The sequence below is a fragment of the Pseudopodoces humilis genome, chromosome 13 (assembly GCF_049639895.1).
Source record: "Pseudopodoces humilis isolate 2021_Gansu_Grassland_sample_001 chromosome 13, ASM4963989v1, whole genome shotgun sequence".
Taxonomy (NCBI): domain Eukaryota; kingdom Metazoa; phylum Chordata; class Aves; order Passeriformes; family Paridae; genus Pseudopodoces; species Pseudopodoces humilis.
This window is the reverse complement of record NC_142212.1, coordinates 6,469,493-6,483,245: the sequence shown is the minus strand read 5'-3', so window position 1 is coordinate 6,483,245 and position 13,753 is coordinate 6,469,493. Positions and strand designations below refer to the sequence as shown.

Genomic DNA, 13,753 nt, shown 5'->3' with positions numbered 1-13,753 from the left:
ACGCGGGCCCGCCGGCCCGTGGGCTGGGTCACTTCGCTGCCGGACCCTTTAATCAAGCTGTAGCCCGCGGTCCGGCGGCGGGACGGGACGGGACGGGACGGGACGGGACGGGACGGGACGGGACGGGACGGGACGGGAAGGGACGAGACGGGACGGGACAGGGACGGGACCGGGACCGGGATCGGGATCGGGATCGGGATCGGGACCGGACATGCCCCGCGGCTCCCGCGGCCCCGCGGCCCTTCCCGCGCTCTGCCCCGGCCGCGGCCCCGCCCATGCCCATATTGGGCTGCCCCTCTCCCCCTGCCGCATCTCATTGGCTGCGGGGCGGCGGGGGCGGGGCCCCGCGGGGGGCGGGCCCAGCGTGTGCGCGGTGCCGCTCCGGCCGCTCCGCGCCTCGCCGGGCGGGGCCGAGCCGCGGCCCCCCCCCCCCGCCCCCCCTTCCGAGGCATGACACGCCGAGCCGCCGGCGAAGCCCCGCTTTAATTGAGGCCGCCGGCATGGGGCGCAGCGCGTAGGGCAGAGCGGGGGCCGCCGCGCTCCGGGCCGCAGACACCGCGCACCCACGGCCGTGCTGAGCGGAGCCGCGTCCGGCGCAGCGCAAGACCGACCCAGCGGAGCGGGGCCGCGTCCGGACGCCGCGTGGGTGGCCGGCGGGCCGGGCGCTGGCGGCCGCCGCTGCCGAGCCCCATGAAAACGCAGGTCTGGGGGAGCTCCCCGCGGGCGCCCATGGCTGCGGCGATGCCGTGCAAGAGCGCGGAGTGGCTGCAGGAGGAGCTGGAGTCGGGCGGCGGCCGCTCGCTGCTGCTGCTCGACTGCCGCCCCCACGAGCTCTTCGAGAGCTCGCACATCGAGACGGCCATCAACCTGGCCATCCCCGGGCTCATGCTGCGCCGCCTCAAGAAGGGCAACTTGCCCATCCGCTCCATCATCCCCAACCACGAGGACAAGGAGCGCTTCGTTAAGCGCTGCAAGGCCGACACCGTGCTGCTCTACGACGAGGCCACCGCCGACTGGCAGGACAGCGGTGCCGCCACCTCCGTGCTGGGGCTCCTGCTCCAGAAGCTGCGCGATGACGGCTGCAAAGCCTATTACCTGAAAGGTGAGGTGCCTGTCGGCCTCCCCCCGGCCCCGTCCCACTCCCGCAGCCCTTGTCCGTGTTCGCCTGCGCAGCCCCTGGCCGGCCGCTGCATCCCCGGGGTGCCCATCCTCTGGTCGGATGGAGGTGGCTGGCTTGTTCTGCCGTCTTCCCTTATCCCTTCTGCCTGATTTATTTTTATTTTTCTGTATGGATTTTTTTTTTCCCTCCTCTGCATCCCGCTTTAATCCCCCGCACAAAATGGTCGCAGGCTGGAAGCAGCCGGGAGCGCCCCGCTCCTTCCTGCGTCGCCTCCCCGGTAGCGGCGGGAGGAGCCCTGCGGCGCTGCCCCGTCCCAGGCCGATCCCGGCTGGGCAGCGCCAGGCGCCCCTCGCCTCCGCTCCCCGGAGTGAACCTTTCGGGGGTTCCCCGTGCCGGCACCAGGCTCCTCTCCAGCCCTCCCGAAGGAATGGCCAGATTTTGGGGGACAAGAGAGCGCTTCCCTATTTTTATTTTACCTCCCCACTTAACCAAAAAGCGAGCTCTTGGGTTTTCCTCCCCCTTTGCCAGGCAATGCCGCCGGTCTGGGAGCGGGCAGCCCGGCTGCTCCCCCGGGTCAGGGCGATGTGCTGCGGGGAGCTGCGCTGCCCGGGAGCCGAGCCCCGCACACGCCCCTCCGTCAGGTCTGGGGATGCTTTGGGAGCTTTGGTGCTTTGGGGATTTTTTTGCTATTTTGAAAGATCGCAGCGGGCTGAGCAGAGCCCACAGCTGGGCTGCTGGGACCCTTCCCATCCTCCCAGAGCTCCCAGTGCCGTCGCTGGGTGGCAGGTTTGAGGCAGGAATGACAGGAGAGCGGGGGAGCCTGCGTGGGGGGGAAGAGCGGTCAAGAAAGTTGCCACTTGCGGCTCTTTAAAAAACACGGCTGTTCCTTGATAGACCCTTTTTGGGGAGCCGGAGAAGCCCCTGGTGGCGGGGTGGGGAGGCAGGGGGACAGTCAGGTATTTGGGGACCAGCCTTCGGGGCTGCGCATCCCCCACACGCCTTCTTCCAAAACATGCTGGGGGGCCAGCACAGGGGTTGATCCCATTCCCCCCTCAGCCCTCCGATCCCTGCCTGTGGGCGAGTCTCCAATCCCATCATCCCATCCCCGCTTGGGGTTCCCCATGGGCTCCGTTGCTCCCTCGCTTTGCATTCCTGCTTCTCTCCCCGTCGTCCTCATCCGTAGCAGGAAGGAGCGGTTTTGAAGTTACTCCTGAGCTCTCTCCCATGGGCAGGGGAGGAGCTGAGCCCCTTTCTCTGCCTTTTTCCGGGAGCCTCGGTGGGAAATGTTTCCAATTAAAATTCCAAAATGGCTCCTCGGCGCTGTCTGGCGGCGCGGGGGGAGGAAGAGGGCGAGGACGAGTCTTTTTCATGAATGGATGTGGCAGGAGCTGTCTGTCCTGCTCAGTGACCCCGCCACAGCCGCCGAACCCACTAACGAAGTTTTCAGGAGACCTTTCTAATTAAACCATTTGTCAGTGTCAGATCCCGATAGCTGAACTCCGCTTTAATACTGCCTGGAAAGGAGGTAGATCAGTGGGGGTTTTGCTTCCCTGCCTCTGCCTTCCTTCCCAAGCTGCTGAGCTGAAGAGCTGGAGAAAAAGCCTCGGGGGCAGATGTGAAGGGTCCCATCACTTTGCACTCCTGCTGTGGTTTGGGTGAAGAACAAACCTGTGACACTGCTCTGTTGCAAAACCTATTTGTAGTGATAAAACAGTTGGGAAGATCACTCTGTGGCAAAACTCGGGGTTTTTTTTCCTGCTTGGAGATGAATAATTTCGTTGGGTTTTAGTGCCTGGGGTGAATATGTGGTGATTGCCCTGATCTGTCTTTTCAGACATAGATCCTTTTCTCTCTATTAATAGCTCTCACCTAAACTGCCCCAGACCCTTATTTTTGAGAAGTGAACAAGGCGAGATTGTGTCTTGACATTGATTTGATTTGTGGGTGTTTCTTTCTTCTGTGGTTGAGATTTGGCCCTATTTTTCACAAGCAGTATTGAACTTTGTAAGAACCACTCTTTGCTCTCCTGAGACCTGTTTGCTCAGGGAAGCCCAGGGAAGATGAGGGAGCAGGGAAATGCTTTTCCTGCTGTGAAGTTGAAGGGATACCAACTTTTCCTGGTAAAGACTTTCTGAGTAACATATGTTCACATGTAGGAGGATTTCCCATTCTGAAGAATAAAACTTCTTTTTTTTTTTTTTTTCTCTGTGCCTCTCCTCTTCCCTTTCTCCTTTCCCCCTCCCTAGGTGGCTTTAACAAGTTTCAGACTGAATACTCTGAGCATTGCGAGACAAACCTTGACAGCTCCTCACCCAGCAACTCTCCCCCAGCATCAGTCCTTGGCCTGGGAGGGCTGCGGATAAGTTCCGACTGCTCGGATGGCGAATCCGACAGGGAGCCCAGCAGTGCCACGGAATCGGATGGGAGCCCCATCCCGAACAATCAGCCTGCCTTTCCAGTCCAGATCCTACCTTACCTGTACCTGGGCTGTGCCAAAGATTCAACCAACTTGGATGTCCTGGGCAAATACGGCATTAAATACATCCTGAATGTGACTCCTAACCTGCCAAACATGTTTGAGCATGACGGAGAGTTCAAGTACAAGCAGATCCCCATCTCAGATCACTGGAGCCAGAACCTCTCGCAGTTCTTTCCCGAGGCCATTGCTTTCATTGGTAGGTAGTTGGCAGAACATCTCTTTTCATACTCACCACTTGGGAATGTGGTGTGCAGCTTCCCAGGGCTGCTGCTGTCTCCAGCCTCACCTCTCCGGGGCACAGCATCAGCTTAGAAGCCGAGTGTCACGCTGTGAGGTGGCACATCTGGTGCATGTCACCTTGGCTGAGCTCAGGGAGGCCTCCCCTTCCAAAATTCAGCCCTCTTGCAGCACCTCAGCTGAGCTACCTGCAAGTGGTTTGACTGGCCCTGCTGCCTCTGGCCCTTGTTGTGGGGATTTGCACTGGTGTGAAATGGCTGATCCCAGGCAGTGGGGAGAGCTCCTTTGCCTTCTCTGCCTGGGGATGGGAGCTGCATTAGTGTGACTGGTGCCAGCAATTCCTTAGCCCCAAATGTGGTTACAATCAGGCTGTGTGTGTGTGTGTGTGTGTGTGTGTTTTCCCAAGGGGATTTGCTAGTCTAGTTGGGATCCTGCTGTAAATCACCCTAGCATAACTAACTCCTTGTATGGATACTTCTCCGAAGGTAAGTGTCAACACAATGAGTTAGTTATAATAATTATACTGCAGAATTCTGCTGGAAAAACTGCTCTGTAGGCAGCCCCTGCAACAGTTTTGGCTGGTGGGGTTCAGGAAGGAAGATCCCTTCTCTCAGGCCAGCCTTCACTTTGAGAAATGCTTCTCATTTTGTGGAAAGTGTCTGTTGGGCTGAACAGTGATGTACACGTCCAGCCTGACCTGTGCTGTTCGCTAACAATAGTCATTAGCCTAATCAGCTCTGTTTTATGGGGGTGATTGGCACAGGCAGTAATATCACCATTAACTATTAAAAGCCCCATGGTTTCATGTCTGGTTACAAACACTTGTTAGGTAAAGGAGAGGGGTACCTTTACCTGCAGACTGGAGCCTGTGCAGCCCTTTTCATTGTTGCCCATTTCAGACTCCTTAGCTTGTGCTTGCTGTGCTGTAAGGCCTGAAATGAGGCAGAGCAGTGGTGGATCCTTTGCTGCTCTTCAGCTGTCAGAAACCCTGCTTGCCACACGCTCTCCTCTGCCCCCAGCTTCTGCTCTCCAGTAACACGACTGTGCTCAGAAGCTGCTGCTTCAATGTGGCAGCAGGGACCTGTCTGATGTCCCATCTGCACTTCCTGCATGAGCGTCAGGTGTGAGGTACAGTGTCCCTGCTGACATGTGGCATTTGGGATCTGTCTGCTCCAGTCAGCCGAGACACCGAGCTTGTGCTTTCCAGTTAATGACAGGAAATGGAGGATTACCTCTCTCTAAAACCAAACACCAAGAAATGCTGTGCAGGTCAGATGAAAGGCAAAAATGTCTGGAAAAATGTTGAACAGGAGAGCCTGGGGGGAGGGCTGGGTCCACTGGCTGATGATTGCCCACCCTACTGGAAATTCTTGCCTGGTTTTGGAGGCTGGGCAGAAAACCTGTTGTGGCTTGGGTCTGGATTTTTGTTTCGCCTGCATCTTCTTTGCCCTTCCCTGCACTTAAGGTGCCAGAGTGTCTCTTACCTCTGGCTTTGCCCGAGGATCCTCTTTCTCCTGCCACCTTTTTGCTCCCTGCTGAGCTCTCAGTCAAATGACTGACTTCAAATAGGGCTGCCCAGAAGTAAAAGCAGTGCTGGGTACTTGCATGCATTCAGTGCTCTCAGTGGCGTGTCCCTCTTTCAGCACTGAGATGTCAATTCATAAAGGGATCACGCTGTTCCGGCTGTGTGAGAGACAATGAGTGTGTGTGTGCTTTTCAGTCGGTGGCAAGGGAGGGGAAATTTCCCCACTGTTCTCGCCATTTTTTGGTCCAGCCTGCATTCCTGCTTCCCGCTACCATTCATCCTGAGAGTCTCCTCCAACACAAGCGTTTGTTTGTAGTGAAGTGCATTTCTGTCGATCCTAAAGAGCAGTTGCACAATAAGGGAAGTTCCTGCACTTCAGACTCTGCTTAAATTGGCATTGGCTGCATTCATGTAACTTTCTAGTAGAAGGAGGACAGGAACAGCAGAAGAGCTGTAGTTCAGGCAGTGCTGGGCTGCAGCCTTGCCCTGAGTGCACAGCCTTCTCTGGTTTAGTTGGGGTTGAGCTGGGTGTGCTGTGCCCAACCACCAGCATCTCCCTGGAGCTGTCGTCTCCAGCTCCATCGGCTTCCTGTGGGTTACTCCAGCTCTCTTGAGTAGAGGGTACTGATGCTCTCTAGGCAAGGGATGTGTTGCTAGACTTGATTGACACTCCTCAAGCACATGAGATGCTTGGCCTTGCTGGGGATGTGTAGCTTCACCACGCAGCAGGAATATCTCAGGATATGTCCCCTGTGGGGACAGATGTGGGTGTCCAAGGGACATCGGATAGTGTCACTAGGGGCAGGGGATCCAGTTCTGATAGTTGTGGCGCTGGGAGTGTGCAGCTGCCACCTGGCCCTGCTCCAAAGCCATGCATTTTTGGTTCAGAATAATAGACTTCCCCTTCCCCTTGTCTTGTTTCAGATGAGGCCCGTTCCAAGAAGTGTGGGATCCTTGTTCACTGCCTCGCTGGCATCAGCCGGTCTGTAACAGTCACTGTCGCCTACTTGATGCAAAAACTCAACTTGTCCCTGAATGATGCCTATGACTTTGTGAAAAGGAAAAAATCCAACATTTCCCCAAACTTTAACTTCATGGGCCAACTCCTGGACTTTGAGAGGACTCTGGGACTCAACAGCCCCTGTGACAACCGCTCGCCCAGTGAACAGCTCTATTTCACCACCCCCACCAACCACAACCTGTTCCAGCTGAACACTCTGGAGTCCACATGAAGAGGACGCTGCCTGGTCGGGAACTCGAGCATCGAATCGCTTCTCTTGAGTATTTCAACTCTTAAGAAAATACCTGTCTTGCCAGGCAGCTCTGAGATGAGTAGCTTCTCTGGGCAGAGGTGCCTGATCGCTGCTTTACGAAGGCTAATGCCGCTCACTGAGTATCCTGATCCAAGTGGTTTGAAGAGGTAGTGTTTTTACAGGGGGTTATTTAACATGGGCGATGTTACAGCGTTTTGGACGCAGCTGTCACCGGCAATAACCGCTTTCATGGGTGCATTGAGACTGTCAGAACACGCACACGTGTGAAGAGCTACCAAGGGTTAGCTTGCTGTGGAAAATGAGGAGATTTATGCACTTGGAAACCTTGAACAAAAGTTGTTGGGCCAAGACTGTTTTAAAACCCAAGTTTACTTTTTTGATTTAAAAGAAAAATAAGAAAAGGTAGATCTTACTCGAGCTTTGGGTTCAAACTCTTTTTAGATATGTAAGTTCTTGACTGTTTGTACAGACCAGGTTGCAAAACCAGTATTTTATTCTGTTTCTTGTTTGATCATTTATTATTTTTTTTAATCAAATGTTTATATTGACCAAATGCATTTTGCACACTTTGTGAAGCCTTGGTATGTCCTGGCATATTACTGGGTACTCCAGAGAGAGATACATGCTGCTGCTGTTGTTGTTAGCATCTGGTAGGAAGCTTTGTTATGTGTGAAGGCCAGTTGGGCTTAAATGCAACCCCTTCACCACTCCTGCACTCACAATCACAAACTCTGCACTGATTCAACCAAGGTGACTAAGCCGCAAGCTTTTTTTTAATGCCACCCCTGCCAAAAACACTGTTTGCTATTGCCAGAGGTAAAACTCTCGTAGCCTCCAGAGTTGGTAGAAGCATGTCTGAGCCCGGCTTCATTCTCTGCTGCCTGTTGACTGACTTAACGTCATCCAGCTGGCCTGAAACCATTCCAGCTTCCCGAGTCCAGAAGGTAGTTGCGATGCTGGCGTTTCTTGTGCACACTGGATTCTTTCCAAGGTGTGCGGGGTGGAGGGGGAATGCAGCGAGCACCTGGAGCAGAGCGAGGATTGTGTGGCGGGACAGGACTCAATCGTCACGCACGGAGCGCGTGAGGGGAGTGAAGAGGTGTGGAAATGATGAGGAGAGCATTGTAACAGAGAATTTTTATATATATATATATATATATATATATGAATATATATATTAACTGGCAAATTCTGAGATGATTGGAGCTTTCAACAGAGGTTCTGATTTTTTTCTTCCTCTTTCAAATAACTTTATGCCGTGCCTTCTATTCTGAGAAGACTTGTATGTATTTCTGGCTAGTGTTTGGCAAACTCCTTTTACCAAGCTGGGAGGGGAGGAAGTGGTAATAATTTCTGGGAGGAGGGCAGAACGGATTTGGAAATTTCTTTATTGGCTGCAATGTAGTCCCTCCTTTCTCCCCCCTCCCTGTCCACTTTAACTCTCATGTAAGTGAAAAAAAAAAAAAAAAAAGCCACGGATTTTTTTCTAAATATCCAGTTTTTTGTACTTTTTTCAAGAAAAAGAAAAAAAAATAAAAAAAAAAATCTCCATCTGGAGGAATGTTTGACGCTGTCACATCCTGAAACTGTTCTTTTTTGTTAAAGATGTTATCAGAATGTTGGAATGAGCTTCTGTTTCTCGTTTTCTGGTTGTTTTTTGTTTGTTTGTTGGGGTTTGTTTGCCACAATGTTGGGATCGTGGGTCATTGGAAGGGAGAATGGGCGTACGGTTGTGAGTGAGAAAATTGAGAATATCCTAATTGCATCTTACCTCATGGAGGAATTTATTTTTTCAGGGATTTTTTGACAGTGCATCTGTATTGCATTACAGCTAAGCTGGTTTGTAAAGGCTTCCTGTGCTGTTAGTGGTCTTTATTCTTTAAAGGAAAAAAAATAAGATGCATCTTTTGATTAGTACAAATGAGAGATTGTTAGTGAGGAATGGTTCTGCTTTCTGAGTTATGAAGGAAAATTAGTGACCCTATATATACTGATCCAATATTGGGACTTTGTTTATATTGCAAATAAATATTATTTTTTCTTTAAAAATGATGTTTGTGTCAGATGCTTGTCTAGCCTCTGCCCATATAAGGGCACGCTGCTCTTACCCATTTTTTATGGTCGATTAGGATCCTTCTGTGACCATGGAGAGCAGTTGCTGGGCCGTGTTTGGTTTCATGCACAGCTTAATTTTTAAGACCTGTGGTAAAATGGAGAGGGGGAGGTGGGCGGGCGAGGAGAGGGATAAGGGGGTATTGGATAAACTGGAGAACAAAGAACAGCTTGAGAATGGGACTGGCTTTGACCCCAGCCATTCCTCTATGCCAAAAGTAAATAGATAAACTAAAGACACTTTTGTTCGCTGTTTAAGTGTGTCCTACAAAGGCATGGCAAGGCCTTTCCCACAACTGTTGTGTTAGCAGACTTTATTTTGGTAGGAAAGCAAGAAGTCAGGGGCTTGTGGGCAACCACCTGATGGGTTATCCTGGGGCTGTCAGAGAGCTGGAGCCCCCTGGGGAAGGGGGTGCTGTGTGTGTTACACTTGGGTTGTGCTGTGTCCCTCTGTGCTCCCTCTATGGTTTGTGGGAAATCTGGAGGGGATGATGAGGATGCTTTAGGGTGAAAACATGGCTCTAAACATCTTAAGTGCAGCCCAGCTAAGGGAGCTGTGGCTCCCTGTGACTCTGCCTGTAGGTGGGCAGAAGTGGGTTCCCCCCAGCACTCCTTGTTTTAACCTGTATGGCAAGAAATTAAATAAACTGTTCAATTGTTCAGTTCCTCAGGGTAAGTGTATGTGTCACCTTGTTCTAATCCTAGGGTCTGAGCACCAAAGGCAGGAAGTTTTATTCCTTCCAGAAGCAGCTCAGGCTAGTGGGTGCAGAGAGGAGGTAAAGGCTGAAGCAGGAACCAAGGGAGTGTGTGCATGAGTTTGTTTACTCCTGGACTCCATGATGGGAATCTATATATTGATTCAGAGGCCTGTTTGTGGCTAAACAAACGAAAATCTACCTGGTATGCAGGGGAAAGAAGACCTTTATGTTTTCCCCTGTAATTCCATGGTAGAGTAGCTCTTGAGGAAGATAGGAAACTCCGCTGGAGGCTGGCTGCACACTGGAGTGCAGAACAGCTTGTCAGGTGTATGGCTGTATTTGCTTCCATCTAATTTCCTCTCAGGCTTTTCTGCTAAGGTGTGGAGCAGGATATTCACAGTTAGCATTGTAAGCACATTTGTGTGGTAGCTGAGTTGTGGCTGTCTGCAGCAGCACAGCTGCTGTTTGCTGAGGACTTGGAGGAAGAGCTGGTGTGCAGGGAACCACCAGGCAGCACCTGACCCCTGATTCTGGGTCATGCTGTGAATGTCCTGGCACTGTGGCACTCAAAAGCCCTGTTGCCAAACGAAGGAAAATCATCCTGCTGTCTGCAAACAGGACACACAGGAGCTTTTTCCAAGCTTCCTAGCCTCAATAGCAAGGAGCAGCCAGCCTGCCTGGTCTTCAGCCATCAATGTCTTACAAATCTCTTTCCCTGGAGGCCTAATGTCCTGTAATTCAGGGAGGAGAAGAGAACTGACATCAGGCAAGGGGCAGTGCTGGAGAAACAGTTACAGAGGGAAAAGAGCGTGGGGTCTGTCTACACTCCCTTGCAGAGGCAGGCACGAGCACTAGCTGAGCGTAGGAGCACAGGCTGAGTGAGAAAGCTGGTTATGTTCAGAGCAGTGGAATTTGGCAAGGAGATAGAGCTTCCCACACGCAGCAGGGAGAAGCTCCTCGGTTAACTCATTGATTCTAGACAAGCTGTTTGTAAGATGGTCTGTGGTGTTCTACTCTACAAAACCAGGTAATCTCCTGCCTGGGCAGAGAGATCTCCTGTCCCTGGGTTTTCACATGTGATGCCACAAGCCCTCAGGCAATAGGAGTGGGAATTTATCTTCTTTTTTTTTTCCCAATGGATGACTTTATCTTAACTAATTTGAACAGTTAGAGGGACCACAGCTCCCAGGTGCTTTCAAAGTCTCTCCCTCCATTTCAAGTCATGGCAAAAGCACAAAGCTAGGCTTTACAATTCCCCACGGGAAGCCCAGCATCAGGAGCCCTGTGAGCAGGACACAACCTCAGGGAAGGGTCTTTGTGGTTACTTGTAGCTTTTTTCCCCTTGCTCGTGTCTACCCTTGCTTTGGTGTGGCATCAAACATATCCTGAGCATGATGCAAGTCAACCTTTGCAGCTCTGCACTCGCCTGCTGTTGCGATACCCAGAGACGCATGCACGTGGAAAAGCAGACGCGTCCTGCTACCATCTGAGTTTGGGTGCTCACATTTCCAAGGTAACCAGGTTATTTGTGGGCTGTTGCATTGTTGTTTTATCCTTTACGTGAGGAAATCAGGCTATTTGCAGGGTTGTAAAGGCATGCAAATAGTTCAGCTAATAAACACATCCCTGTATTTACTGGTACAGGATGTGATACTCGTGCTCTGGGCTGCTCGGAATGTGTGTGAAAACCAGCTTTCTTCTGGATTTTGTACCATTTGCTCCCATGCTTCCTCAAATCTGTCTCTTCATTGTGGAGCGCTGGGCTGGCTAAATGTCGTGAGAGGGTGCGTGAGGGATTGCTCACCATGGATGGCAGCTCCTGGGAGTCCCATCCAGCCTCCATGTCCTGTTCCTGCGAGTTCCTTTATTCAAATTGCACAGTTCCCCTCTCTGTTGGCTTTGTCCTCTGGTCTCTTGCTGTATCACCAATAGGTCTGGGCTCCAGGCTGCCACACGTGTTTCAGCACCAAACGTGGCTGTTCTCTGGGGGTCATGCTCCAGGTCCGGCAGCCGCTTGTGGGGCCTCTGGGTGGGAACTGCCACAAACCGTGAAGGGAGAAAGCGTGAGGGGAGAAACTGTGAGGGGAGAAACTGTGAGGGGAGAAACCATGAGGGGGAATGCATGAGGGGAGAAACTGTGAGGGGAGAAACTGTGAGGGGGAATGCGTGAGGGGAGAAACTGTGAGAGGAGAAACTGTGAGGGGGAAACTGTGAGGGGAGAAACCATGAGGGGGGATCCGTGAGGGGAGAAACTGTGAGGGGAGAAACCATGAGGGGGGATCCATGAGGGGAGAAACTGTGAGGGGGAAAACTGTGAGGGAGAAACTGTGACGGAGAAAACCATGAGGTGGGAAGAAATTGGTGTCCAGCCTCAGGACAGCTGTCCCCAGCATGGGCAGTGGCAGACACTTGGGGTTCTACTCTCCCCACCTGCTGCTGTGACACCTCATGTGCCACCTGGGTCCCTGACCTGGTAAGGCCTAAAAGGCTCGTGGCCATCGCTGTGGCTGGGTCCTGTGGAGGATGAAGAGCCAAGGGAGGAAGGCTCTGAACCAGCCAAACCCCTCAGCCTGCGATGGAGGTGGCACCTGCTGTCAGAGACTGGGAGCTGCTCACGAAGGAACTGTAAGTTTCTGGAGTCTCGGGGCTCCTCCTGACACCTCCCTGGTACCCTGCTCTGCTGTGCCGCCATCCTGGGTTTGGGGTGGGGGCTGGGTCAGGGCGGAAGCTGTGGTTCAGCTTTGGTGTCTTTGTCAAGGGTTGGGGTTTAATGATGGGTTGGGAACGAATCCTGCAGCAGGAGCAGCTGCCCAGGCTGGCTGTCTGGCCCTGGACTGCTGGGACCCAGCCTCCATGGGCTATGTGGGCCCCTCGGTGCTGGGGCAGTGCAGATCCCCCTCCTCTGCCTGATGCAAGACATGAGCACCAGGGCTTTGCTGGCCATTCTTTCTCCCCCACTGATTGTGCTTATTGCTGAAATTGCTCTTGTTCTGCATTGTCCTTACTTCCTTCCCCTGGTTTCTCCACTGCCTTCTGTTTCTTCAAATGGTTGGGAGTTGAGGTGATCTCACGTGGCAGTGGCTCCTGCAAAGCTGTGGTCCTTCTGTAGGAACCCTGGATTCCTCTCAGAGACATTGGGACATGTTGGAAATGGAGACCTGCTGTGCTATGGGGAGGTTTGGAGGGGATATGCGTATCACTTCTGTGCTGCTCAGTGGTACAAGTGGTCCAAGAGTGTGTAGGGCTCTAAGAAATATCTAGTGAGGGACCCAAGTCTGGGGAAAAAGGAGAATTCAGACAGATTTATTTTCCTACTTTCTTTCCCTAGAGAAACATCTGGCTTATGTAAAGCTGTTTGCTGGGTTTTTCACTGCTTTATTTTGAAAGTCTCTGCAATCCTGCACTTCTCATCTCCCATCACTGCCTCAGGGGCAGATTCTTCATGATTTGGGGTTTTGCTTCCATGAAATTTACTCTTTGTTTCTGGTCTGTGTTGTCTTTTTCTTCTCTTTTCTTTCATTTTCTTGTAAAGAACTACTCCAGTTTGACTTGTGGTTTTGCCTTGCTTTCTTCCAGGAGGTGAATTGTTGTGATAAGCCCTGCAAAAAATGGGAGGGAGCAGACTGGTGCTTTGGTGAGACCCTGGTAACTGATACAGCATTAGTGAAAACCCTGTGCCAGGGGAAACTGAGTTCTGAGGTTTGATTGCATCCTAAAAGCACAGCATTTTTCTGTTTGGGAGATTTTGAATTGAATTATGTAGAGGGGATGCAGTTAGAGGGATTAGCACTCTCCTTCCTTTTGCCAATGTGGCTCTGAATTGAACCCATCATTTTCCCATGCATTTATCCTGGCAGTGAAGTGCTCAGTACCTGGTGAAAGATTTACAGCCCTACTCCAGTGATGCAATTTGTTTGGATCTTACTCTAAATTTGCCATTTCCTCTCCCTGGGTGACTGATTCCCTGCTGCTTGGAGCAGGCAGTGGTCCATGCAGGATCACAGTCCCAAGAGCCAAGCAGGATCTTCTCAGAGCTGTGCAAAGTGAGGTGCTGGGGGAGAGTCTGACAGGATTCAGGGTGCTGAGCCTGCAGAAAGCTGCCCTCTCCTCTAGCAGAACAAGGATCAGCTCTGCTCTCAGCTCCATCTCTGCATCCTCTCTGCCATTCTTCACCTTCCCTCTGCCCCCATTCCAGCTGTTGTCTTTGAGTAATCCTGTGCTAGAGCTTCAGGCAGGCTCCTGCATGTCTTGGCCTTGCATCCTCTTGGCAGAAAGCTGAGAGTGAGAAATGTTTGGGAAAATCTTGTG

At 52.1% G+C, this 13,753-nt stretch overlaps 1 protein-coding gene across 1 annotated transcript; it reads left to right on the top strand.

Annotated features, from left to right (window-relative positions):
• The first annotated feature begins 619 nt into the window (after positions 1-619).
• DUSP7 (dual specificity phosphatase 7) lies at positions 620-8,687 on the top strand. Its single transcript, XM_005522158.3, has 3 exons — positions 620-1,102; positions 3,367-3,795; positions 6,286-8,687. The coding sequence occupies exons 1-3, from the start codon at positions 691-693 to the stop codon at positions 6,591-6,593; spliced, it is 1,149 nt and encodes a 382-aa protein (XP_005522215.1). The 5' UTR covers positions 620-690; the 3' UTR covers positions 6,594-8,687.
• The last annotated feature ends 5,066 nt before the right edge of the window (positions 8,688-13,753 follow it).

Excerpts from the sequence above, each read along its gene's own strand:
- DUSP7 (XM_005522158.3), top strand. The coding sequence starts at position 691 with ATGAAAACGCAGGTCTGGGGGAGCTCCCCGCGGGCGCCCATGGCTGCG. Across the intron at positions 1,103-3,366 it reads CAAAGCCTATTACCTGAAAG|GTGGCTTTAACAAGTTTCAG; the intron begins GTGAGGTGCCTG and ends CCCCCTCCCTAG. Across the intron at positions 3,796-6,285 it reads CGAGGCCATTGCTTTCATTG|ATGAGGCCCGTTCCAAGAAG; the intron begins GTAGGTAGTTGG and ends GTCTTGTTTCAG.